Source organism: Falco naumanni, chromosome 7 (assembly GCF_017639655.2).
Source record: "Falco naumanni isolate bFalNau1 chromosome 7, bFalNau1.pat, whole genome shotgun sequence".
Taxonomy (NCBI): Eukaryota; Metazoa; Chordata; class Aves; order Falconiformes; family Falconidae; genus Falco; species Falco naumanni.
In genome coordinates, this window is record NC_054060.1 from 14,920,338 (window position 1) to 14,947,571 (window position 27,234).

The 27,234-nt window shown below is 40.6% G+C and overlaps 1 protein-coding gene and 1 long non-coding RNA gene across 2 annotated transcripts in view; one reads left to right on the forward strand and one right to left on the reverse strand.

The window, feature by feature from the left end:
* LOC121091453 overlaps positions 1-21,732 on the forward strand; it is a 94,543-nt gene extending 72,811 nt beyond the window's left edge. The window contains exon 3 of the long non-coding RNA XR_005828932.1: positions 13,382-21,732. This is a non-coding gene — a long non-coding RNA (uncharacterized LOC121091453). The remainder of the gene's footprint in view (positions 1-13,381) is intronic.
* The window catches only part of GALK2 (galactokinase 2), a 48,741-nt gene continuing 26,587 nt past the window's right edge, over positions 5,081-27,234 (reverse strand). Inside the window, exons 7-10 of the mRNA XM_040601291.1 lie at positions 26,999-27,151; positions 21,747-21,957; positions 12,881-13,082; positions 5,081-5,558 (exon numbers count right to left, since the gene is read on the reverse strand). Of these exons, the coding sequence (XP_040457225.1) occupies positions 5,354-5,558; positions 12,881-13,082; positions 21,747-21,957; positions 26,999-27,151 (771 nt within the window). The 3' untranslated portion in view covers positions 5,081-5,353. The remainder of the gene's footprint in view (positions 5,559-12,880; positions 13,083-21,746; positions 21,958-26,998; positions 27,152-27,234) is intronic.

Consider the following 27,234-nt stretch of genomic DNA (forward strand, 5'->3'; position numbering starts at 1 on the left):
CATATTTTTATTCCCACCCCAAATCATGTACAGCTTGGCTGGAAAGAAGACAGCTGCTTGGGCACTAGTGTGTTTCAGTTTAAAGTACATCTAATCTTTATTGAGTTATTTGAGCCTCGTGTGCCAAGTGCAGAAAGGCATGCTTTTGTGGGGAGAGGATTATTTTTTTTCCCTTTTAATATTAATGTGTAATTTTGGCCAATGAAGTAGTGCTTAGGAGACAATAGCAATTCTCAAAATGCATTAAACTTAAAATTCAATAAATATACCAAATGTTTTTGTATAAATCCTCGTCCAGTTTGTTGCTTCTGCAGGAACCACTGCTATTGGGAATCAATCTCAAACATTTTATTGGTCAGTTAATTCTGCAAGTTCTTTAGTGTCTTCTCCTCTGATTAGCTTCCACATTTTTTACTCCTCTGCAGATTTTCCATTACTGAGGCTTAGACATATGATGAATTTGGCATGAGTGCATTAATTACACGTGAGATTTTGGGGCACATCAGTTTTATGTGCAGACTCTCACTATGAGTGAACTGTTTACGAGGGAGCATGGGCTGGGGTAAATCCACATTCTGCTGAACTTGGTGATCAAATCTGCAGAGTCTTTGGGGCTTCCAGAAAATGTTCATCTACAGTTTTTATTGGTAAAACAATTGTAGCTGACCTGAGAGAGGGGGGGGGAAATAATAATTATCTTCCCAGGAAACAGCAATTCCCAATATATCAATTACAGCTTGGTCGTACTGCCCTGGTTGGACTGAGTATTGCGGTCCCGCGGAAGGATACGAGAGTGAGGAGGGCAGGTACTACCCACCGCCAGCACCAGGGCGGATTCTGTCTCCTAGCGGACACAGTGCTGTTACCAGAGGCTGTGATGTGGTATCTTGCAGAATCTCACAGTTAATTACTTTTGACACAAGTCCAAAAGCAGAGGGCAGAGCACAAGAGATAAGATCAAGAACAGCGTTAATCTTTTGTCTCTCTTTTTTGGGATAGTGATTCTGGTTCAATGAAAAAGCTGGCTAAACTGAAGAGCTGAGGTAGGACAGATGTGATAGCACCGGTGCTTGGCAGTGCTTTCTCTGGCAGTCCTGTGTGTGCGCTGGGAAAAATCTGTCAAACGAGGCTGTATCGCAGGGAGCAATTTTCAGTTACCATTGTACAATGGGGAATGTAAATACTTCTCATTGTGTGAGCTAGGTTCCTATCAATACCTAGCTTTCCATCTCAAAATCAGCATTTAAAATACAATTTAATATCACAGGTTTCATGGCGTTTTCTTACTTTTATGCTGTTGTTACTTTGCAGTATTATATGGTTCATTTTTCTTGATGAACCAACCATATGATAAGAATTAGAAAGCGCTGCTTCAATCCTGCCCATAACAGCTACCATTAGCAAAGTATCATTTTTTAGAACAAGATACTTCTTACCAATGTTCTTCTGGGTGTATCTTTGTTTAACTGTATCTGATTGGGATTTAGTACAGAAATAAACTTTGTAGTTAGCTGAAAATCCAAATCTTTCACTTGACTGTAACCGTAGTACAGCAGTTGCTCCAGCGTATCAAGATGTTATTAGACACTCATGGACTTGGGAATTTCAGAAGGATTATACTGAGTAACATAGCAGTTAGTAGTAAAAGTTGGTCTTCAGGTCATATTAACCAGAAACCAATATTCCCCAAGTTGTTCAGTAATTACTATATTTTAGGTTGCTCTGTGTGTGTGTGCGCTGTGTCCGAGAGAGCAAAGGCCCAGTACACAGCCATCATCCCCTCCTGTCAAGAGCATGGTGAAATCGCTCTCGTTCTGTTTCAGAGCGCGAGCATTTTCCTACGCACAAGATACACAGCAAATACAGTGATGAAGACATACACGTCAGTGGGATTAAGGTAATACAGAGTATTAATATGGCCCCAGGCAATGTTGCTGCACTTTGACATCTACAGCGTCTCCATTCCAAATCCTTTTTGGAAAGGTTTAGAACCCATTTACTGCACAGTAAGATAAAACTCATGACTGAATGACTTAGTCAGACATTATAATAAGTTAAAATCACACTCCACTGCTAATCATAGCTTGTGGTGACAGGATGCATCACCTCTGCGTATATTCTGACATTTAATTTTGTTAGTTTTCCAAGTGCGTGTATAAATGTGTGTGTCTGTGCTGCAGTGGGTGGCCATGAACCCTTCAGAAGGCAGAGGCGGTGGGGTAGCCCTGCGTGCTGGGGGCTGGTTTGATTGTCTAGAGCTCAACGATGGTGACAACAAGGTTGAGTGTTTATGTGTGAGAAGCAGGGGGAAGGCCAGAGAGGCAGGTGTCTTGGTGGCAGTCTGTTACAGACCACCCAACCGGGATGAAGAGGCAGATGAAATAGTCTATTAGAGGCTGGGGGAAGTCTCACAGTCACTAGCCCTTGTTCTCACGGGGGACTTCAGTTTACCAGGTGTCTGCTGGAAATCCAACCTAAATGATTCTATGATTCTATATACTGATTAGTATCATTTTACTAATTTACTAATTACTATTTACTAATAATTTACAGGAGACTTTTAGAAGTCAGAAAAAGCTATTAAAAATACAGATCTGGAAAGACTTGCTTAGGGGTTGCTGCTTTATAGACAGAAATTTTCATCCAAACCAAAATCTTGCTTTTTTGTTAAGAAATACTACCAATATCCTTGCTGCTTACCTTACCCATCGTTGGTGTATCATTCTCATGCTCCAATTATTGGGGGAAGGGGCTACCATTATGTAGAAAAATGGCTTCAAAGGTTTAAAAAGCAAACAAAAAAAACCCCCAAGCACAGATTAATTAATTATTTTTTTTGTTTAAAAAGAAACATTTACTTCCTATTGTTAGTCAGTAACCAAAAACTCCCAAGTGCCATTTTTATGTATATAGTTTGAATACTGTAGGTCTTTCAATTAAAGTTATGTCCCAATTTTATTTGCAGATTTCAGCAAAAGTATGAAAGACATTGAAGCAATAAAAAAGGAAAGAAATTAGTCAGAAGTTTAGAACGTTCGGTTTTATTCTTTTATGCTGTGCCAGTTTTTTGTTTTCCTTTTCTTTGTTTATGAGAATATAATTTATAAGATTCATTGACAGAAAAATTTTGAAATGTACTGCAGCCTGTCTTTTTTTGGGAAGTTTCCATGACTTTGTGTGTCATGCTCAACTTAAGAAGGAAAAAAATCTCCCAATATATCTTTACTCTGCTCATACACTGATTAGCGCTTCCATGAATCCAGCTGAACTAAAGTCTGTGCACACACATTAGTGAAAGGATCGGTATGTACTGTGTCGTACTCCCTTTTTATGACAGGATAATAAACAGGAACTCGCTGAATTGAATGCAGGATTTTAATAAAGCAGTTGATGACAAAGCTGTGACATTATTTTCTTTAAAATTTCTAGGGTTGTCTTGGAGTTCCTTGAAGATATTTAGCTGTTGTTGGGGTTTTGGAGCCCTGGTTACAGGTTTAGGTGAATGTACAGCACATCTACTGTACAGTAGAAATGGTAATGGTGAATATTTTATATTTGAATATAGTAGATAGTAATAGAATTTTGAGATTAAACCTTTATTTTTGCCTCTTGTTCTTCTCTCCCTTATCCCTTGCCTTCCCCTTCTCAAATGCATCCTTTTAACTGTCCTCCCCCCAAATTCTGTCTTTTCATCTCCCCCCATCATGCCCAGACCCCATCCTTTTCCTTTCGAGTACCTGAGTTACTTGATCTACAGCACTCTCTGTTCCACTTTTCCTGGTTGTCAGAAAACAGAAATCTTTTCTAGTGATAGTATTACCGTTGTATTTCCCCTCTGAGGTTCCTGAAAAGATCTGGCAATTTGCGTTGGCTGTTGTTCATCTGCTGTGTTCAGATTTGGCAGAGTCCTCTCACAGAATTAGTAGCCTCTAAGAATTTCTTTTTGGCCTGAATTAGCAAGGGTAATGTACAGAGGTTCTCTTCCGAGAGGTCTCTAATTTGATGCAGACTTCTGGATGTTAACTTGTGCTTAGCATCACAAAAATGCGCACAGGGACAAATCTTGCTGTGTCTTTTATGGCTGCAAGGGTTACGACACTAGCAATGCTTCTCTTTCGGTTTTCGCTGTAGGTATCGGAGAAGTGGCAGTTTGTTTGCTGTGAGAGAGAGGGCACAGGAGCCGGATTTCCCGCTTGGAAGCAGGGTTAGGACATCTCTGGGGTATCCGGGTGTGCAGCCACCGTTCTGCACTCAAAGCCATTTCTCCTACTGGACAGCCAGGTCATGGGTGATGGATCCTGTACTTGAAGCTCAGCACAGTTACACTCCTGAGACTCAAGGTTGTAAGTGGGAGGGAGACAGCAGTTTGTCAAGAACGTGTCAATGACATGTCAAAGATCAATGATTGGTCTTACCTATTGACTTTTGCTTTGTACAACTGAGTGAATTGTCTCCTTTATTATTCCTTATAGATTTTAATGGCTTTTTTACATGGTCAATGGCAATTTTATGCAAAACTATTACAAAGGATTAAATATAACCCAATGTTCTACCTTGTGGAATCATAGTTAGGATTCAATAACTAGAATATGGTGTCTGCCTTACTCAAAACCAAATTTTGCTTCGTTGTTTGTTCATTCACTTAGGGGAGTATGTTGTATTGTACAGCTCTGGAGAGCATTACGTTTTGTTGAAACTTTCATAACAAGTCACCCTTGCACAAAGGTACGTAAGAAACACAGCTAGAAGGAAAGCTTTCCAGCTTCACATAATGTATTCCTAATGTTTGACTTGGCTTGCAGGTGCCCCTCCAATATTATCACTAATTACAACAGTAATAATCCTGTTTGAGGAAGAGTATAACACTTTTAATGTTTAGCCAGGTCCTTCCCATTTTTTTGAATGCTTCGGTTTAATCTTCCATAGTTACAGGACACTGAACAAAAGAATATCCAGCACCCAAAGAGACTAAGCACAGAAGAGCCCTGCAAACATTGCAGGGCTCCGACCCTACGATGGACCAGCTCACTGCTCCACCTGGTCTTACTTTTATGACAGTAAATGGAAAACAAGAGAGATCCACGGTAACAAAGAATCATCTTTATTTCAATTTCATTTTTCCTCATCAATAGGTTTTTGTAAATCAGCATTTATACTGAAAGACATATTTAGCATGGGAAAAAAAGACTTTATAATCAAAGAGTTTTCTTTTAATTGCTTCTTTAGAAATATATTTTGATAATGGCAACTGCTCATTACAATAAAAAACAGAAAAGCCATTCATTTACTGTGGCATGGGAAGTACTGCCAGTTCCGAATGCCCTACATAGTTTCTTTACAATTTTTACGTTCTTTAGGCCTCAACAAAAACCAAAGCTCCTCTTCCAGGTTTGGTAGCAAACAGACTATTCTCCAACGCTGACCTTTGGACATCAGTTTGGTAATAGGCTTTTTTTACATTTTTGAGAAAAGTGTTCAGCTTGTCAGTAGGCACCATTGACACAGTACAGCCACCCCATCCAGCTCCAGTCAGACGTGACCCGATGGCCCCAAACTGCCTAAAACAAAATAACAGAAAAAAAATAATGTAAAATAAACCCAAAAGGGGTAATTTATCATATATAAAATTCCTGCAGAGAACTAGCGAATAATTTACTCAAAACACATATATGTCATTTGATTTTTCTGAAGTTCACTTGGTTGTATGTGACATTACAGCAATTTGCAGCTACCATTTGGACAAAAAAAAAAAAAAGTGCTGAGGCTTTAAACTGCAATATAGTCATTTCTGTCAATTCCAAAAGTCAGTCACCCTTTTTTATAATGCTTCAGCATCAGCTGTTTTAAGTATCACAGCGCAGCTGAGAAGAAGAAAGCAGGAGAAGAAAGGAATTGTGTTAGCAACATTCATAAGACATCAGAAGTGAAAACAGAAATACATGACAAAAATAACAAAAGAGGGTTCATAAACTAATTGCACAGGATGTAGGCATGCAAGCCATTTTCTAATGTGGCAAAGACAAATAGCTCTATTCTTCCAGGACAGATCTGAAACATGCTGAAGATTCACAGGCTTCTGCAGGACTGCTGAGCATGCCAGTCAAGAAAAGGAGAGTTCAGAAACTCTTCAGAAGTCATACGGAGTCACTGCTGCACTCGGACGTCCTTTATGCTGAGCAGACAGAGCTGGGTATCTCTCTTTAGAGGAACCTCATGAACTTAGCAGATTTACAGCAGTAGAGGTGAAACAGGAATTTAGTCCCAGAAGAAAAAAATGCTCTTAATGAAGAGGGTGAAAAGAAAGAACAATGACAAATAAATGACATCCAAAATATAAACCGTTCCCAGCCTCAAGACACTGGCCTGCTAGAAATGTCCTACAGCAAATCCCATGCCATTGCTCTGGAAGATTCAGACACCACCTCATTAGGCTTTAGTGTAATTATTTTCATGAGTTTGCTTACCTGTGTTTCTGATCTTTACTTAGATTCAAAGTAGGAAAATACCACGTAATAGGTTTCTTTGGGGCTTTTCTAACCTAGTCAGAACAGGATCGTTTAGAAAACTGATTTGAAATCCTATTCTCATGAGAGATCTAATCTGATCTGCAAACAAATACTTTTGCTACGTTTCCAATAGCCGTAGCCAGGCATGGGGAGATTTACCAGTCCTAGAATGTGTTGGAGGGAGAGACAGCATCATGTGAATAACCTTGGAAAATGACAGCTCATTCCGAGTAGGCTGTGGTAATTTTTCATATGTGCATTTTATGTGAAATGAATCTGGTATACTGCTGGGTTAGGAGAGGTTTAGGTCATATTTCAAGCAAGTACTTACATATGTGTTTGATTCTAAACATGCTTACATCTCTTCTTGAGCAGAAACACTTTCTTCAGTGTTGTCTGTGTGGTGCCACCCTTCATATTGACTCGATTTTATGTTCATTCTTTATTTCCTGTTGGTGTTCTATTTTACTTAGTGTTCCTGTAAGCCACTCATTTTTATAGTTTTTGGTCCATGGAGCAACCTCCTAAAATGAGCAGGATCCAATCCAGTCTCAACTGCAATCAATAGGGAAATTCCCATCGCCTTTGTAAGGCCCAATCCACTTCCCAGAGTCGGCGGACTCGACCGTCTGCGCTCACTTGGTCTGTTACCTTGGCCAGAACTTCGTATTTCAGATGGTGTCTGGCTTTTATTTTGGTAGGCAACTGAAATCCCTTCAGAATTGCTCTGAACCTTTTACTGATTTCATAATTCTCTGTGGTCATGCTCATGCCTCATTTTTACTGAGTCATTTTAAAATACTTAGTTGAAATAAAGCATAATGTAGACAGAAAATATGCCTGTTCCAGAGCTGAAGTCACTGTGTTTCAAAATACTGTGGCTAACGGTTTCAAATGTGGTGATATGATTAGGCACTTGGGGCTTAATGCTGAGGAACTTGGCATTTCGATGCGCGGTGCTGCAACATCTGAAACGAGAGGTTCCTGGTGTTACATGGCTTCAGAAGTGAGCACCTCGTTCCGAATCCGCCGGCGCTGCGGCGCGTGGGAGGATCTAGGTTAAACATGAGGAAGTGACCTTTGGACCAGGGCTGAAACGGTCTGTGTCAAGTCTTAATGAGTCGAGTCCTAAGCCGGACTCCTCGGGCACGGTGGGGTTCCCAGCCAGCCCCTCTCTGCCGTGCACTTGCCTTTACGAAGAGGGGTACGAGCAGGCAATAACCTGGTGGATGCAGCACTCGCCCACACAGTGGGAGACACTGATTTAACGCAGGGTGCGGGGGAAACCTCTGCACCGCCGGGGCTGTGCTGCAGCCGTGAGGACAAGGGGTAGAGGGAAAGAGGGAGCACGCAGGACAGGCAATGTATCTGCAGTCCAGTGTCGGAGGCCCTCAGCTTCTGGGCCCAAGTTCTGGCATTTGCTTTTTTGAAGAGTTTATATACCCGATTCCAGTACTCGCTGGGTAAAAAGAGAATTAGCTTACGACAAAAGGCTATGCATGTAAATGAGAGTAAAAACAAGAGTACTGCAGCGGAGGGAAGAATAAAAAGGGAAGTCCCATAGTTTGGTATGTGGAAGTGATAGGTGAGACATCACAGAACCTCATTTTAAAAATAATTGTGCTCTAAGAGGTGAGAAAATCAGAGCAACATTGTTAATTCCAAGCACTCAAAACTCTGAATCAACTACTTAGCACAGGGTTAACACAATGCGATGTAGATGTCCAAATGGTGCGAGAGGGTTCTTACTCTGGTTTTGTAGCTTAGTGCACTATTGAATGGCATCTTCAAGCCCCTCTGGTTCTGAAAGAGCTGCAAACTTCTTTTTGTAGGGTGGTTTTTTGTTTGTTTTGTTGGATTTTCAGATTGCGCCACGACTACAAGCTTTGCAGCTTTAAGAAAATCACCGGTGGTAAGAGTCTTGATAAAATGCAGGCTGACCTGGCTACCATAACGCACCGCCATGTAATGTAAAAACTGTGGGTATTTTTAAAGCACTCAGAGAGGATTCGGCTGTCTTCAGCTAGAAGGGGCACGGCTGGTAACACAAATTGTCGGGATTTATACCCCCAAAAGATGGAGAATAAGAGAATGAAAGCAAGTTATTTGCAACGCTCAAGAATGCTGAGAGATTTTCAAAAGTACCTAATGAATTCAGGAGTTCAGAACCAATTTTTTATTCCTTAATTGTTTAGTAAATCTTCTGTTACTTACTTGAAAAGACTAACAGGTAAAACAGCTACTACCAACATGAGATAGGTTAGAGAAAGTACAAGTCTCCTGTGTTTGCAAAAAGAAGAAAAACAACTGACCAACTAGTGGTTACAGTTTTCAGCACTACAAACCACAGCAAGTATGGATCCCTTTCTTTCTTGGCAGAGGTTGTACAGTAAAACATAAAGATCTAGGGAAAACAGAAAACATCTGGATATGCAGATTATTCTTCACAGTTTAAACCTTGTAAGGAGAGAGCAGCAGTAGACTCGGGCAATTCTGTGGAATGTATTTTTGGAAAGGCTTTTTAAAGTTACAGGGCAGCTGTATATCATCTTAAGTAAAGAATGTGATTTGTGTAGTTCCTAGCCATTTCTATAATCGCATCAGCCAAGCTTTCCTAGAGAGATGAGTGATGTTATGTCCCTTAGTTTTTTAATGTACAACCTGAGAAAAGCTAAGACTTTTATCCAATCGATTCCAAAAATTAGATGCTGCTGGCTTAAGCTGCTGTCACCTAGAATAGCTACATGCTTTCAGAAATCTAATCACAGAGTCAGAGGAAAATTGAAGGATTATCAAACTTCTCAAGAAGAAAGATGCATTTCTTAGGAAATACTCTTGATGGGACAGGACTGTGAAGAATAATGGACAAAGAATTTACTTGATTCTGTGCAATGAATGTAATTAACACACCACCCCCTCAATTAAGTAACGTTAATATACCAATTAGAAATCGTTTTACAGGAATTACACTGCATTGCAGTGCTTAGCAATGCTCATACTAGCTGTGGGCTCTTCTGCTGGTAAGTTCGAGCTCTGCTGTAACAGGCACACGCGTCACTTTTTTTCCTTCACTATTTATATTTTGGTCCCTGGAACCAAAATGCCCGGATTAATTTTAATTTAATTTAGTAAAATCCTAACCGCATACTCCTTTCCTTTGGGTTCTGTGGCCGTGTCTCTGCTACTGCCTGCAAGTCGGTGTCACGACACCCGGGCCAGCTCAGAGTGGCTGCCGCCTACCCATGAAAGCACGTAGCTCAGCATAAATGAGAAACAGAATTTCCCTCCCCGTGCTGAGCTTCACGCTGCAGTAGGCTACTGCTAGCATCCAGGCTAGTTTGTTTAAATACCCAGCACAGGTAACTCCACGCCGTAGTGCAGATCTTGTCGGTTTATCACACCTACTTGTTTTCCCCTAATTGAAACAGGATCGTTTTCCCCAGCATTTCTGAGAGCAGGCCCTGTCAGTATGATTCAAGCTGGACACCCTTAGTGAAGGCACCCAGAATGGCCGGTCACTTTGGCAAAGTTCAGTCATCAGATGCTACTGACTGAGGCAGCGACACCGACTAGTTGCTGCACCTAAAAATAACGCGGGTGTGAAGTGTGAAGGCTCTTCCTCTGCCAGCGGTGTCGCAGAACAGACGGTGCTGGCACCTTGCACTGGATCAAGACTCTGCAGCCCAAGGTTTTTGATAACTCGGCTGAGCAGTTTCTGCCTTCAGCGGACTCTGGAGACAGCTCTCCCTTCTCACACACCGCCCAGCAGTCCCCCTTGAGCAGCTGGGATAACCGCGGTGGAACTGCCCCACCGAGTGACTGTCACAGCTTATTCTATTACGTGATCACTACGTGATATGATAAACTGAACACAGCCTGAGAGTAACGTACTGGACTCACTCCTGAAACAAAAATCGTATTGCTAAATTACTGTCAGGCTGTCCAATGGCTGTCAGGGCTTCTCTGTGTTTTATCACAAAACAGCACGTGTATCCCATCTGCAGAGTGATCTGTGAATGTCCAAAACTCTTCTGTTCAGTTTTTAAGTTTAGTCTTCTGGCTCAGAGGCCACTCCATCTTGTCTGCAAAAGAAATCAGACTGACCTAAATAATAATTTGTATCATACTGCGTCAATTTACAAACGTGGTAAATGGGTATTACAACGTACAAAATCCATGTGAGTATAGAAGTACAAATTCTTTTTCTTATTGCAATTTTACAAACATGGCAAATTACACATTTGTAAAATTCTTATTTTCATTATAAGCCAGACTAATTTCTTAGTTAAAAACAAAAAAAAGCCAGTTGCAGAAGAAATATTTTTGTAACTTTCCTTTTTAGGTGGTGTTTGGGGTTTTTAGCTTCACATTGAAACAGCTTCTGTCTTCATTAAGATTGCAAAATATAGACAGAGGATGGGATATTTACTTGTAGAAGAGTGAAATGATGTTTCTTGACCTCAGGCCTGCAAATACCTACAGCACCCTGTACCTCCTTTCTGGAAGGGGGGCCGTAACACTTGGGCTCGGGGCAGAGCTTCCCAGACCACGCACACCCTTCTCCAAGGAGAAGTACGAACCATAACAGATGAGAAGTACAAAGGTGGTGTTACCAAGAGCTGTGATGAAGTGAGTGAAGGAAGCAGCTGGGAGAAGGGGGCTGGGGCACAGGCGGGGATGGAGTAGCGGTGCAGAAGCTCAAGTGGGCGGCTCTTTATTCCCCCAAACCACTGTTAAAATGATCCCCAACCACTGAATGTGGCACTGTACTGCACTCGGCACTGCTGCGGCCAGACCTCAAATACTCTGGTTTTGGGCCCCACACTACAACTGGGGATGTTGAGAGGCTGGAGTGTGTCCAGAGATGGGCAGCGGGGCTGGGGCACGAGTCCCATGGGGAGCGGCTGAGGGACCTGGGGGGGTTCAGCCTGGAGAGGAGGGGCCTCAGGGGGGACCCCACAGCTCCCCACAGCTGTAGGCAGGCAGGGGTCAGTCTCTTCTCCCAGATAATAAGCAGTAGGACAAGAAGAAATGGCCTCAAATCGCACCAGGGGAGGCTTAGATTGGAGATTAGGAAAAATGTCTTCACTGGAAGGGTGGTCAGGCACTGGCACAGGCTGCCCAGGGAGGTGGTGGGGTCACCATGCCTGGGGGTGTTTAAAAAACATGTAGGTGCTTGGGGCCATGGTTTAGTCGTGGGCTTGGCAGTGCTGCGTTTATGGATTGACTTGATGATCTCAAAGGTCTTTTCCAACCTAAATGATTCTATGATTCCATTATTTCCTTCTATAGGCAATGAATTTAGATAAAATTTAGTATATCTGTCCCATGATTAAATGTACTATAAAAATAGAAAATAAGAGGAACAGAAAAATGTACATCCTTTCATGCTGGTCCTGTGGTAAGGATGAAATACTTTGTAGAATGTGAGTGCTAAGTATTTGTTTTTATTTTCTGTATTAACACCTGGTTACACCAGATCTCATCGTCCGCTGCAGCAGTTATGACTGCAACAGCCTGCTACACACAACAACCTGTGATTTCCAGCTCGCTTCATGCTGTTCCTCCAACTCTGTTTATTCTGGCTAAAGGGCATGAAACTGGGGAGGAACAGAGCGAGAAGAGAGGGGACAAAACTGACACTCTCAGGGAATGTGTTTTCAAGTTGAGAGGGCTTGTTTGATAGCGGCCAACCTGAGTTAAGGAACCCCGCTAAAAGAATGAGGCTGGGGCACAGATGGAGACTATAATGTGGGGAAAGCTCAGACACACAATGCGGAGGGGAGAAGCAGAGTGTGAGCCTTTGTAACAAGTAACACACTCATCTTTTAAACACTGAAATGCTGCCCAACCTATCTGATACCCTGGAAAACATATTTTTTAAACTAAAAAAAAATTGCAATAGCCCTTCACAATATATCATTTACGATTTCAAGGCACCTAAGAATGTAGAACAGCTTGGTTATGCCCCGGAATTCCCATGGCAGCAGTTCTGAAATGGTTAAGAAATACACAAAAAGAAAGGGAGTTCAAATAGAGCCACTAAGATGTTGTTTTAAGAAAACCAGTTATGACTTCTTCTACGACTTAAAAAAAGAATAGCCAACAGTCTAACGTAACACTTGTGACGATGAGTCAGTCCAAAAGCAAAGTCTGTAATAAAGCCATAAACTGCAGCTTTCATCTGAAAGTATTACACAGATGCCAGTAGGGAAACAATTGACCATGTAATGTCCCTGCAGGAGATTAATTTTGTAATAAGAGACAAGAATACTTTCATTTTAAAATTGCAATAGCCAGCGATGTCATATTTTCTCATCAATTCAAACAATATTCTCAACAGGCGATTACTCTTCCTTGTGGTCAAAACTTACAGGCAGATGTCTACCAGCCGATCCAGCTCAGGACAGCTGCATTCGTACATTTCCCTGCAGCTGATATAGCTCTGGTTCATTAATTCTCCCAGCAGCTGGATTGCATTGGCAGGTGCTTCGCCGCAGATCTTCTGAAATTCCAGCACTCTGGCGGCTTCACTGTACACGTGCTTCGCACGCTGGTATAGCTTAAAGGTGGAAACTAAACAAAATGAAAGTATTAAGTACTACAGTCATCCATTAATATTGACTACAAAAGGAACACACAAAACCAGAGTAAATTATGTATTTTTTTGGTAATTCATCTTTTATATTGGAACTCTCTAGGCTAAAACTGCTCTGCAAAAGCTCACCTACATCTTCTTTAAAAGCCCTAATAAAATAGTATTTAGAGTTCATCACAGTACAACGTACACATTTTTTCATGTTGATAACTTCATGCACATGCTCTAGCTATTTGCTGTGTCAAGAGCAAACCCAGCCTCTCCTTTTACTTTGCAGAGCCAAGCTACAAGTTCAAGTGTTAGCAGCACCGTGCATTAGGGCATTAATCTAAAGCTTTCAGGATTTCAAACACCAGCAAATCTGAGTCACGAGAACACTGACATGTACCCACGGCAGCCACTGGCAGCACGTGCTGGCCCAGGGCCTTGTGTGGCTGCTCCGGGCCAAATCTGCATCAATTGTGTAACGCTGCGGACAGACCTTTTCTTGAAAAACCCCACCATCGAAGCACAAAAAACCACCAATGACTTTGTTTGAAATGAGATGAACAAAAACGTGATTACCCGTATTTCCCGGTGCATAGGTAAGGAAGCCCTCTCAAATATTTTCACAGTGACGCGGTGCCCACCCTGACTGTAAATAGTGCTAATTAAAGGTACAGTGGAGAGCGCAGGTGCTTTCCGTTCGGTTTTCCGGGTTTATTTTTAGTGGGTGCTACCAGCCAGTGTCAGCGCTGCCCGTGTGGGTGTGAGGAGATGTCAAGCCCCGACAGGTACTGCGTGGTATTGACCTACTGGGATCAAAGGCTAGGGCCAGGATCTTGGCCGCAGTTTTTCTACAGTGCCGTGAAAAAGCAGTTCCTCTGGGAAGGGGGTGTGGGTGTGGGGGGTGCGCACGCCCAAACGCGTGCGGCGGTGGGGTAGAGACCTCCACCAAGCCTGAACAGTGAGACATAAAAGGTTGCGGTTGATTGTTTTTCTCTCCCAGCGTAGTTCTATTTGCTTTAATACCATGGCTGCTATTGGAGAGCTATTGTTTACCAGAAGCATGTGTGACATAATTTATGAATAAATTTGTTTACTTGAGCTGTTTGGGCACTAAATATTAGATAAGTGGACTTTATTCTCTGGGGGGTACCTACCGCAGTATGTTTCCCTATTTCACAGCACACTCTTGTTAAAGCACCTCCAAACATCCCTCATTTTATTTCTACATGTAAATTTTCCTTTAAAGGAGAAATTTTGTACATTTAACTCTCCTCATTTCAGCTTCTGGTTTCTCTTGCTTTCTAAAATGGCCGATGAAACACTCAAAGATAAAAGAAGAGAGACAAGCCCTGTATCCAAACCAGAACTTGTTATCTGGCCCAGACACATGGGAGTCCCTACGTGGCTGTTCTCTGCCAACAGCCAAGTTCTGGAGCCACTGCTGATGATTTCCGCAATCTAGATTTGCAAGGTTATGCAGAAATATTCCTTGAAAGACTGGAAATAAAATTGTGTCCAGTGAAGTCTCTTGCATGTATACTCCAGATTTGCAACCCCTACAGGCTAAAACTTCATCAGCACCTGCACAATCCCTTTCTCCTTCTCCAGAGTAAGTGTAAATCGCAACTGTAAATGCTGAAAATATAGTGCTGAGAGAGATACAAGTAGTCTAAAGTGATAGAGAAACATTGAACGCAGCAGTGTTCTGCTACTGGTGATACCGCTTCTGGTGATATTTATTTTGTAATTCAATACAGCCTGCTACTGAGAAACCCCGCGTTGCTGTCTTTTGAACAAGCCTTCTGGATGCATTTCAAACAAGGACAGACATGAGAAAATCGAGTGCCACCCCCCCACCCCCACCCCCAAATGTCATCTTGAGAGTAGCACACAGGAAAAGCGTATTTCTGTTTCCCATTTAAAGGTGTGTTTTACCCCACTGGATTTGGTTGCTGCTGGAGTTACTTGCGCTGTTTTGCAGAGCGATGCCTCAGTACTTTCGAATGTTGAAGAAAGGCAGCTCGGCCTATTTTTAAGGATGGTTTCTCTTTAAATAGTCTTTTCTTATAAGCCATTGTTTTAGAGCAAGGAGATTTCTAAATGTGCATTCGTTTAGGGAATATCTAAAGTTGCGTGAGAGATTGCCATAGCTCACACTCTCTTGTAAATCACCATTGAACAGTAGTAACCCAAAGAATGAACTGAAAACATGTCTGGTTTCAATTGTCAGGCAACAGGCTTGCCAAAGGCTGTGATTGATTCGGAGACCACCCTTTGGTAGAGCAATGCTCTACTGGCCAGATTACCTTAAAAATCTCTGGGGTCGTGTTGCACTCGTCGCGTTATGAACTGGCGACCAGGATGGGCGCTCCAGCTGCTGGCTGCCAGCCAAAAGACCTGAGCTGTGTCCTTGACGGCCTTGGCTCCCCAGAGGGCCGCTCCGTGCAGGGGAGAATTTGCTACCTTGACGCTGGCTTTCCCTTGATGCGAAAGCAATCCTTTCAAGCAGTGCTCCAGTGAGAAAGAGGGGCTGTACGTTATTTTTCAGACTCGTTTGTGGACATTTACTAAATCGGTATCGGTTAAAGGCCGGTATGATTACATTAGCTATTGGTGGGTTATGCAAAGCATCTTATTTCAGAAAACTACAGTTGTGTTTTAAAAAAACAACAAAAAAAATTTATAGTTTGCTTTTCTTCTCTGGCATTGTACTGTTCAGGTAAAATTATCTTCAGGACAGCAAACACGTCTGTACTCTGTAAGTCCTATTCTAAAATAAAGAAATAATTCACATATTTTTGGCTTTCAACACCAAACGCCTCCAGTAATAGAGAAACCCTCGTATCTTTTCTGTTTGGAGGAGCAGTCCAACTAACCATCTCTATAGAATAAAAGAGAGCAGAGCACACATGAAGATTCCAAATATTGCGCCTATGTTGGAATCTCCTTGCTACATTAACAGCCTGTATATTAGCTCCACAGAAATAAAATCTGAATTCATAGGACATGCCAAAGAGCTCTGGAGTCTGATTTTAGAGGAGTGCAGAGACTGATCAGAACTTGCATGCTTTGGTGCAGCCGCATTTTTTACAATTAAAAAGGACCGATTTCCTAAGCCATACTCTGCCATGGTTAAAATAAACAAAACCAAAGTGCGCACAACTGATTAGTTTGTATCTGAGCTAGGGCTGGAATGAGAGGAAGAACCGAAGCCCTCAGAGCAAACCTTCTGGTGTTGCACAAGACTGGGTTATATGGGCTCACCCTCTGCGGTGCTCAAAGGGGAGGAAAAAAGCAGGGTTTAGGGAAGTAATTCTTAAAAAAGTAATTCTTAAAAGCAGGTGGATCCTTAAATCTATTATAGTCTATGGAAATTAGGTACTTTATCTGACTAAAAATGTAGATATACTTAATGCAGTAATCATAAAGGTTTCTGGTGTCTCCCCCTTAATTTTATTTCCAAATTAGGGGTACAGGTACCCTCAGCTCCATCTTTGGTCAGCAAAAAGGGCAGGTTAGGCAACAGGTTATCCTACCTGAGCCCTGGAGTGCCCTGTGGTACCCGTTTCTCTGGTGACTAGAGAGGAACCTAGAACCTCTGCTGCAATGGACCTAGCTGGCTGCCAGGCTGACACCGGAGTAACTGTCTAGGGCGTGTCCAAGGAGTGTTTCTGCCATAAGGGATCTGTGCACTCTCCGGTTCAAGCGCTCTGCTTGATTAAAATGCTGTAGCGCTATTTGGACTGACAGAGATTTGTGTCTGCTGAGGATACGGTCTCTGACCAGAATCACGCTCTCAAAAACTGTTCTTTGAGTATCACTACGTGTTTCCTTTCTGCCCTGCCCTGCATCGCTCACTGCTATGCAGGAACGGACTGATTTCACACCTAGGCGCACTGACACACTCAGAAGCTCGGGGTCTCTTCTGCCTCTTTCTGAGAAGACAGCACAGAGATGACAATTTGTTTTGTGTGGTATCAGCTACACACCGAAAAAATTTCTTGTGGACTCAAGTGAGGGTGAGTGATACTTTTTCTGAATTGAAACAGATACAGGTCAGAAGAAATTAAAGTAAACTTGAAAAGTGAAAATGACACCAAAGGAACTTCAAGGAGGACAAGGTAACCTATACCCAGGTTTGCCCTTAGTGACATTTTGTCTCTCCGTTTCACCTGTATCCAGCCTGCTGTTGGAGCAGGTGATCCACCTTCCAGGTCACAGCCTCACTAACCGTGTTCCTGAAGTTTCAGAGAGGACACAGCAAATCTTCTACAAGGAATCCCCTTCACTCTTAATGGCTTTGTATTGCCAGTCCTTTATCTATTTTTCAGAGGATGTCAGCAACTCTTGCTGACCGTTTCTGGAGTCTCTGCACCCTAGCTTTGCTCCTCTGCAGAGGATTTCTGTAATGTCATCCCTGAACACGTAGATTCAAATCACAAACCACCACACACCCTTGAAAGAAACGGTGACATTTTCCAGTATGCTAATAGCTCTCACACTGCAGCACGAACCTTCTAAGCTGTTAAGATGTAGCTGACATTTAATGTTAAGGGAAGTTTGTCCAAAATCCATATAACATCTCTTAAAAACAAAAAATCCTGGGCTATTGGTCCCAAATAACTGTGGGTTAATTAAATATAACAGAAAAGTTTACTGTGGGTTTTCAACTGTACGGTCATATTTTTAATTTTAGCTTTACAAAAGTTGTGCAAACCTGTCCACTCCATTTACAGAGATGTTTTTTTCTTTATAATTAAACGTTGTGGCTTTTCAGCAACTCGTATTACTTGTTATAACTTCAGCTTCAGAAGATTCCTTTCTTTAGAGGCTTCCTGTACAATTCTATCTGACCTTTAGCTAAAGACCAACTTCTTCAGGCTATATATTTTTTTCTAGTTGCTTTGGCAGCTTCTTAAGATATGTTTCACTGTAGATTAATGAGCTACACATGGCTGATGGGACTGTTAGAAATTTACAACAGGAAAAACTCACCAATGCGAAATCATGTAGGGGACAGTTTCTACCACCATTACTCATGTGGAATAGTACCCTTCTCTGTTAGGCATCCTGCTGATTGAACATGATGAGGGTGAAGGTTTCTGGCTCAGAATGTATATAAGAAAATGCTGCCAGATGGCTTTAATTTGAGCCAGATTGTGAACCCCCTACTCGAAGTGGGGAACAGTTACTCTACTGGGACTGCTCAAGTAACTGTTTGCAATCTGGCTTTCTGAAAATAAACCAGGGGACGAGTCATTGCTGGATTCAGTGACCCATTTAGCAGACACCTGCTTCAAGACCCTGATACCTACTGGTTTAAAGTGATTTTTCCTCCAGAGGAACACTAGTTTTAACAAGGCTTTTGCAGCTAACCTAGACCGTTCGGTGCCTGTGCCTGACCTGCGGCACACCCCGGGGGCCTGCATCCTCGAGGCAGCTGTATGAGACTTGCCTGGAGTGGCCGCAGATCTCAAGTAAACCATGTTTTTGTGGAAGGGGATGGTATGTCCCCAAGTTTCTCCATGACATGGATCAGGCTGATGCCGGAGTAGGCACCTGGACCCTCAAGCTGGGAAGTGCTCTTAGGTCTATCAGTCTGGAGGTAACTTCTGTTCACCTAAGACAAGGGCACTCTACTAATGCACACGACAGAGCTTTCCATATCCCAGAGCAGCCCGACAGGACAGCTGAGAGTCCACCTTCATGTACGCCCGTCTGTGCGAATAAAGTTGAAACTGTTCTTGCACTGAGATCACCATTAAGACAAATTACTTGGCAGTGGGAATGAAAGGGCTACTCAAGCACCACTCACTGAAGCTACAGCACGAATTTAGAATTCTCTTTCCAGGGGCCACATAGGAGGGCAGTTAGGCAGCCAAATCCACGCAGCAAATGGATGCCTGCTCCTCCCATGGTGACTTCATTCCCAGGTTTAAATGTCAAAATTAGATTACAATTTTATACATGAAAAGGAAAAATGGGTTTAAAAATACCTCATTTAGGAAGGAAAAAATCATTTCATGGTTAAAGGAATACACTGTTTTACAGAAGAATATCCTTTTGTGGTGAAGCTTATAAATACTTGATGTCCCACAATCACCACACACTAAATGTTCTGTGAAGCATTCAAGTCCAAGCCAAAATTATGGCACAGAGCACCTTAGAAAGTAATAAATACTATTTTTCTAGAGATGTTCAGAAGCCACAAGTGCAATCCATATGTAAACATTTGCAAGAGATATTTAAACTCAGGATTTTCAGTTGGCCAAGGAACAACTGCAAGAAGTTTAGAGAAGCTTTGTGCTCCATCTGTACTTCTCCAAAGCTGGGGAATAAGTGGGCTGTGCAGTGGGGAACTGCGGCAATCCTGGAGTACCTGTCTATAAAATGGATGCAGAGTTGCTGTGTGCTTCTAGACCTGGCCTGGGACTTGCCTAAAGCCTGTCTGTACCATTGTTCTTTGGGAAGTTTTTATCTGGTCAGCCTTACACACTCACAAAACTTTACGTAAGTATACAGTACCATCACTGGAGGAGTACAGGAGGGGAAGCTAGACTTAAGGCTAAAATAGTATTTACATACCACTTTCAGATCCTTAAATATGAGATACAATGCCAGTAGAAAACATTATTTTTAACTATTACTGGGCTTTGAATGATACAAAAAGTTCAGCCACAAAGAAAACTCAAGAGTCCAGTAAATGATCTAAATGGTAATTCTCATTCAAATAATTTACCCTTAATATTGTAATAATTTATCAGAAAAGTGGATAAAATGCATACAAAGCAGGAAAGACACCCTAAATGTTACGGTTCTTTCTTCATGTTGAACAAAGAAGTTCAACAACATCCTGAAATTCTCTGCAGAGATTACTTCTTCGTTGATATGTCTTCTCTTGCGTGAAGCCAGGGGTTGTCATTAAAATATAGTGGGGAAGCAGAGGGGAAATAAGAAAAATATTTTTGTCAAACAGACTCTGGTTTTCCAATGCCAACATAAAATGTAATTTGTTTAGTGTGTAACAAAAACAAACAGTGGATTTAGATTCCTTCTTTCTGTGTCTGTCTTGTTTCTTCTTTGCATATAGTTTTACAGAAATCTGTTATTTAATTTTATATTGTACATGCAAAGAGGCTTTCAGCATAACCCATTTTAATTGGCCTTATCAAATGAAATCATGGTCATGCAAGTTTAAGAGATTCTGTTCAGCAAACATCTGCAAACACTATTCAGAGTCACAGTATAAAATTTCCTTTGAGTTTCTTCTATAGGTTTTATGTTTAAACGTTTTATCCAGACTTTGGTTTTTGAAAAAAATTGAAATAACCTGTGTAAACAATTCAATTCTATACAACTGTAGAATTTTCTTTTATAAGGTATAAGGAGTATAAACATCTGTAAATTAATAGTCTTGTATTGCATCATGAAGGGAAGAGTAAGGTGACAGCGTAAAAGGTTTACAGCCTTGTAGTTTCCCATGAAAATATTGCAGAGTGCAGGTACATGGGTCAGTATATTCCTCATGTACACACCGCAGAGTTATCATAACTCTTTCTATGGAGATAAAAATCTGGATTAAGATACCATATTCCATCCTGGTACCCTCTGGCAGTATGATTGGACAATAAGATCGTTTCATACTCTCTGATAGCACTGGGGTACAAAGCGGGTTATAGATTCAGGACCTTGTCCTTGATCAATATATGAGGTTTACAGTAACTCCAAATATACAGATTATGGAAATATAAGCATCAGTATACACAGATATGTTACTGATTTATATACGTCACTGAAAGCAGTCTTGGGAAGGACTGGCAAGGATATAGTTCAGCTACAAACAGTAGAGATATTAAGGCTACAGAATGGAAACAAGGAAGTAAGGATTAAGTTCTTAAAGATTCTGATCTCAGTAGGAAACCTGTTACAAATGCAAATTAATTATTTCATAAATGCTCTATTATCCAATATTATTAGCAACCCTGCTATACGCATCCAGGATCCATTCCACGTGGGCCAATGCTTTTGACTGCATGGTATAATCATAAGCAATAATATATGGGAAATACTTTAAACAGTAAACTGTTCACCTCCATCAACATTTTCCTAAAAGAAAAAAGTAAATTGATAGTGACAGAAACTTCTTTCTCAGGAGAACTCGAGACGACTTGCTGCCCGGTGCATGTTTTATGAAGTGGTTATGTATTTACCAATTCAAAAACAGAAACGTAAGCCTGTCTACGCTGGTCTTTAACACCAGTTAAGGGAGAGCAAACAGGATTCATTTCAATGATGCTTAACAGCCCAAAAGGTTTGGCTTTGTTAGAGCTAGTGCCTAAAAAGGAAATCTAGTATAGACTTTTCCCTAAAATAAAACCTGCATCATTTAGAGAAGACTCTCAAACAGGCTAATTTAAAATAGTAAGTGATCTGCTACTTCTACCATTTTAGAAACAGTTCAATCAAAATCGAAGTTTTGCTCATCCTAAGTTAAAAGGCAGAATGAAAACTGAGGTATCAACACAGTCACTTGCCACCCAAGATTCTGGGGAAGTACTCTGGCAAGACTTCCATTTGCACCACTTATTAATACATAAACTATTTATACAATACAGACACTGTACGCTACAACCCACCATTTCATATATGCTTACCATCTTGCGTGTTTTGACTAACGATATGAGAGCGGAGCTCCTCCAGGCTAATTCCCAGGCATTTACAAATTTCCTCTGTGCTGTAAGGCTCAGGATGTAATACCTCCTCCACAATGGTCAGCATTTCCTCTAGGCTAACTCCTAGCTTGGTTTGCACATCATGGAGTCTCAACATTTTTTTCCAGTCCAAACCTTTTGACTTTGAGAGAAGCTAAAATTCAAAAATAAAAGAGAAAATATTGTGTGTTCCTGTTTAAAACTATTTAGTTGTCCATAAGCAACTTTAAGATCCACTTGCTCTTTTCACTGCTTAATTGGGAACCATCAAAAGCGACTTTCTATCAGTAAACAGCAGATAATCATTTATTTATAGAAGATCTGTGAATGATGATATTCTTCCCTCAAATCAGATATAGCCTGTAAAAGCCCAACTGCCATTATTTCTATATCACATCTGTGACTTCTCCTTTTCCATGTATGTTGTTACTTCAAGCACGTATTAACCTTTTACAATCACATTCAGACAATTGCTTATATAAACGCTATGGTATTGTAACACTAAAAGTCCCTAAGAAGTCTGTTTCTGTACTGTTAGAATTTGCTCTAACATTTAAAACTCAGTTTGACCTTTCCAATATGCTCCTGGAGTTTTCTGATGAACATTTCAGGTTGTCATTAAAACCCCCTCTCATAATAGCCTTAAAAATATCAAAGTGGACATAAGATTTGTGCGGGAGAATTAACTGTAACCTTCTCAATCTCTAGGGTTTCAAGTAAATTTCAAGTATGTTTTGTTAACATCCAATTTAAAGGAAATCTTGAGCCTCACAGGAAGGTTATGATGTGCTTGTCAGAATCTGCTCCGTTCCTACATAACTGCTATGATGCTAATTAGTTTTAGTCTACATGTTCTTCCCACTCCAGACAATGATGTCATGCTTTGGGTATCTTTGTGATGTTTCGGCAATTGACAGTAGTTACTTCAATACAGCAGAATCCTAAAAAGAAGTATGTCAAAGAGGCTTTTCTCTGGAAGGTTGCTACATGCGTTGATGCTCTCATGTGCCTAATGAAAGTGGCTGAGTAAAGCAGATTTCCCCATAAGGTATAATATTTTTAATGTTACGAATTATAGAAGTATATTAAGTGGTTGTTGTGGGATCTCACTGACCTTACTACCTTTAATTTTAACAGACTACTAGAGAGTAAGACATAGATTAGCAGGTACATGCCAATGTCATTTTACTGTAGTCATAAGCATATTACATACCTCCAGTTCTGCACCATTTAAATTGAGATTAAAGCTTCCAAGTATGCCAGATCAGGCTGTATGTTTGCAGAGAATTTAAACCAGTGCAACAAGACCAGGGAATGAAATCCTTTTCCTATTCAAAACAGTGTTAAAACCTCTCATCAACAGGGCGAAGATTTCACCCAGTGTGTTTTGTTATTCTTTTCAGTAAACACTGGTTTTGAGTGAGATTGGTTTGAAATAATTTATGTCTCAATTCAGCAAAACCATTTAACTTCCTGGGATTTACATACATGACTGAATAGTATTTGCTTTGCCTTCTGCAAAGTTACAGCACAAAGTTTAAGCAGAAGATCTACTGCTCAACTATGTGCTATAGATTCTCACCCTCCTGCTCTCCTCCAACAGTGCTTTTGCAGGGGCTCTTCCAGTTTGGCTTTATTACAGTATCTAAAAATTAACTACTTTTGGTGCCATCTAGTGACTTCCTAAGATCTATGTGAGGCTCAGTAGAGCAGACCAAACAAAATCCAACCAAAATCCTAATCATGTGACTCTGTCGCCATCTAAAACACAGTTTTGTACGTTCAGCGGTAGAGAAAGAAGCAGCACTGTCTAGTGGTTAATGCAGAAATCAGGGTGAGAAAATTTTCTTGTAAGACTGATTAAGTCACTTCTGGACAGCTTTTCAAAGGCACCGAGTACTGAGAACTCCACTGCCTTTATGTAATTGTATTTTAGCTTATTTATTGATAAGCTAGAATAACAGTTATTGCTTCATCTGTTTTACTTCAATACTCAGTGTCTCTTATGTTCATGCATGTTTGTGACACATTCTTGGATCTGCTTCAAGTTGCTCAGTTTTCTTCCTCGCACTTTAATCCTAATGTTCAGCATCCCTTAGACTTCATTATCAGAAGTTAAACAGAACTAAGAAATTATAAAAAATAATGTCCTTTAAGGCAACAAAAATGTTTCTACTTCCTTCTTGAATAAATATTCCCCTGTAGAAATACGTCATGTGGATTGTCATACCTGTTCCCATTTCTATACTTCAAGGGAGATGCTATATTTTAGATGAGCTAACTATGCTGGGAGTTTACAGATCAAATGTTCCACATGGAAACTGACCCCATCAGGCCAGTAGGCTGGGCTTTGCTGGAAAGGTCTGTACCACTTATAGCAACATTTCATTTCTAACAGCACTGGGAAAAATGTTATGGGCAAACAGAAATGGGTTTTGAGAACAGTCTAGCTGCAGCAGCTCAAATTCTAATGGATACAGAACAGAAACAGGAGAAAACCCATCCATTTAATGTACAAAAGTAATCCCAATACTGATCCCACAGTTGGATATTTTCTTGATGACCTCTGACTAGATGGATTAAAGATGTGGACATCATGCAGCTGGCTCTTAACTGCCAGGATATAGCATCTGTAGGCTTTATCGTCCTTTATTGTTCAACACAGGCACACTGTGAGAACTCTAAGTAACTGAGAGGAAAACATACTTAGTAAATGATGGGACAAATATAAATAAAAGACAGTCTGACTGGGAGCAAGCATAGCCCTTATATAGCAACATTACTTTCTTATACTTTACGTTTCTATAATGTCATCCGAGCATCTTTCCACATTTAACAAACATCGGTTGATTAACTATAGGGCATTCCAGCTGCTGACATTCTTGGCACTACTCTATAGCTGACAGTGAAGTGAACCACACACAGTGAAGCAGGGGAAAGCACAGCATTCACTAATGCTCGTATTCATCCTGCAGCACCTACTGTGTGCATTTTCTGAAGTATAAAGTACAAGTTAATTTCCTTTGGAATTGCGAGTTTCTGCAGAACATAAGCATCTTTAAACATGCTGTTCAATAGGGTACAGGAAAGCACCTAGAGGCTACAAAAGAATACAGAAAATAAATTAAAAAAAAAAAAAACCCAAACAAAAAGTAACCACAAGAGAATGACTGTCCAGAAGGGAAAGGAGAGGAACAGAACCTGAGAAAGGTAATTATGTAAGGATGATCAAGCAAGAGCTCACTTGCTGTAGGACAGGCTGACATCAAAATGTACTATATTAATGCCAACAGCGATATGTTGTGTTGGCATCTTTACCTACATGGAGCTTTCTGCACAGTATGAAATTCTAGAATGACCTAAAGCAGAAGGGGGGGGGGGGGGGGGGGGGGAGGGGAGGGGAAAGCCTACCCTAAGGCACTTACCAATGAGAATTTTTTTTAAAGCATTATTGCAAGGCCCAGTATGTTATTTCATAGTTCCATTAGCTTAATGGTACTTAAAAGACTTCCCTGCTTCCACTTACATACCTGCCCTCCTTCACCCCACTGTGACCTGTTCCTAAAGACAGTCTTTTCCTGGCTCAATGTATTTTTATAGTGTGCGCAACTTTCCATCTGGGTAGCATATGTTTAAAAATAGACAGGTGTATGTTGTTAGTCTCCTTAAAATCAAGCATCTGCTAAGGGTGCCTTTTTAGAGATTGCATCATAGCTAACAGCAACGTAAAAAAAAATCATCTTTCCTTACCAACTTTTCAGTTCACTGCATAGGACCAATAATTTAAACCCATTTATGAAACTGATTTCACAAAATCTGGTATATGGATCAGTACTTCAAAAGGTCTTATAACTTGAGGGACTTGTTGTAGTTTGCCTTTTAGAATAGATCATCTGTGCAGGCTCTCTGCTTCTTACACAAAAATAATTTCCAAAAGAAGCTCTTCCTAAAATACATACTTAAGACAATAAACTATCCTAAATTAGAGGTTTATCAGTTATACCAGAAGTAACACACAGGCAGGTCCTTATCTTGATTTTCTTAATGGCATAAGAATCTTTTTCTTAATTTCAGTGTCAACAGTTGGAACTATGGTCATAGGTGCTGGTTTTTTACTGTACCTTATATATACACCTAAAATGCAGCTATGTTTTTTATACTTGAGTTTAAAGCCCATTTAAAAAGTCATCTGAAGTTTAGCTTTCCTCCTTGAAGAATATCTCCACGCAATATTTTACATTACATTTTGTCAGCATCCGCTCATCTCTTCAACTCTTTTTTTTTTTAGCATTAACAATGGTAATTTTTCAGAGAATTATGATGCCAACAAATGCTCAAAGTATTGCTCAGATTTTGGCCAAATGTTTTGTGGCAAGGAGTTCCATGCTGCAGTTTTTAGAACTTTCATCTAGACTTCATGACCCAAATTCTATTCTTTCATACAGCACATTATGTTGGGTATAATTGCAGTGAATCTTCACGCTTACTCCTCAATCTAATCAAAGCAAAATCCACTGTATTCCCATAATAAACTCAAATCAATTCCTACATCTACATTTTCTTAAATGTACAGTCTACAAAATCCAGAATTAAAGTGGAACTTGGATTTTTCATGTTCAAATTCCATACATTTTAGAGATAATTGCAAACTGTAAACTGGCAGCACAACCTAAATGTTACATTTTGATTCAAGCCTGTTTTTAAACTTTACACTGATATACATGCTGCTATTCAGCATTTCCAGTATTACTTCCAGGCCTCCAACTAGTAGCTTTGATGTCCTCTAAATCCTAGAAAATACACATCTATTGCCATATATACATATAAACATGTGACCACACTGGTTGCTTTCCATTATTTGTCATTATTCAGCTTTAATTAGAAACAGTCTATCTTATTAACTGAGAATATTTTTTGCTGAAAAATAGACTTACTTCCTCCATTGAAATATAATACAAAATAAATTGAATAGAACTAAATCACATAATCTTCTATATAAGGGCACAGTCCTTGTGCTTCCATTAAACTCTGCAGGAGTTCTGTTTCTGCAGAGACGGAGGTGTCTGGTTCTGGAAAGAAAAATGCTACTTAAAGTAGCACCTAGCCAGGTGTTAAAGACATGATTGGTCAGAAGTGGGAAAAAGCACATATTTAGATGAAAGTTTCATTAGAGTTTGACATAAGCCATACGTTACCTTTGTAGCCAGACGACACTCCATTACCCTAATATTGTAATGAGAAGTTGCTGCTTTATTCATTTCAACGCAACTGTTAGCAATAACAAACGCTGCTCCACTTGGAAGTCTAACATCAGTTGCCCTCAGAGGACTGAACTCTATCAACTTGGCCTATTGAAAGAAAAATGAATGGTTAGTTTTAATTTACTACTAGCTAACCATGCACTTAGTTCTATAAATCAAATGCAAATTTG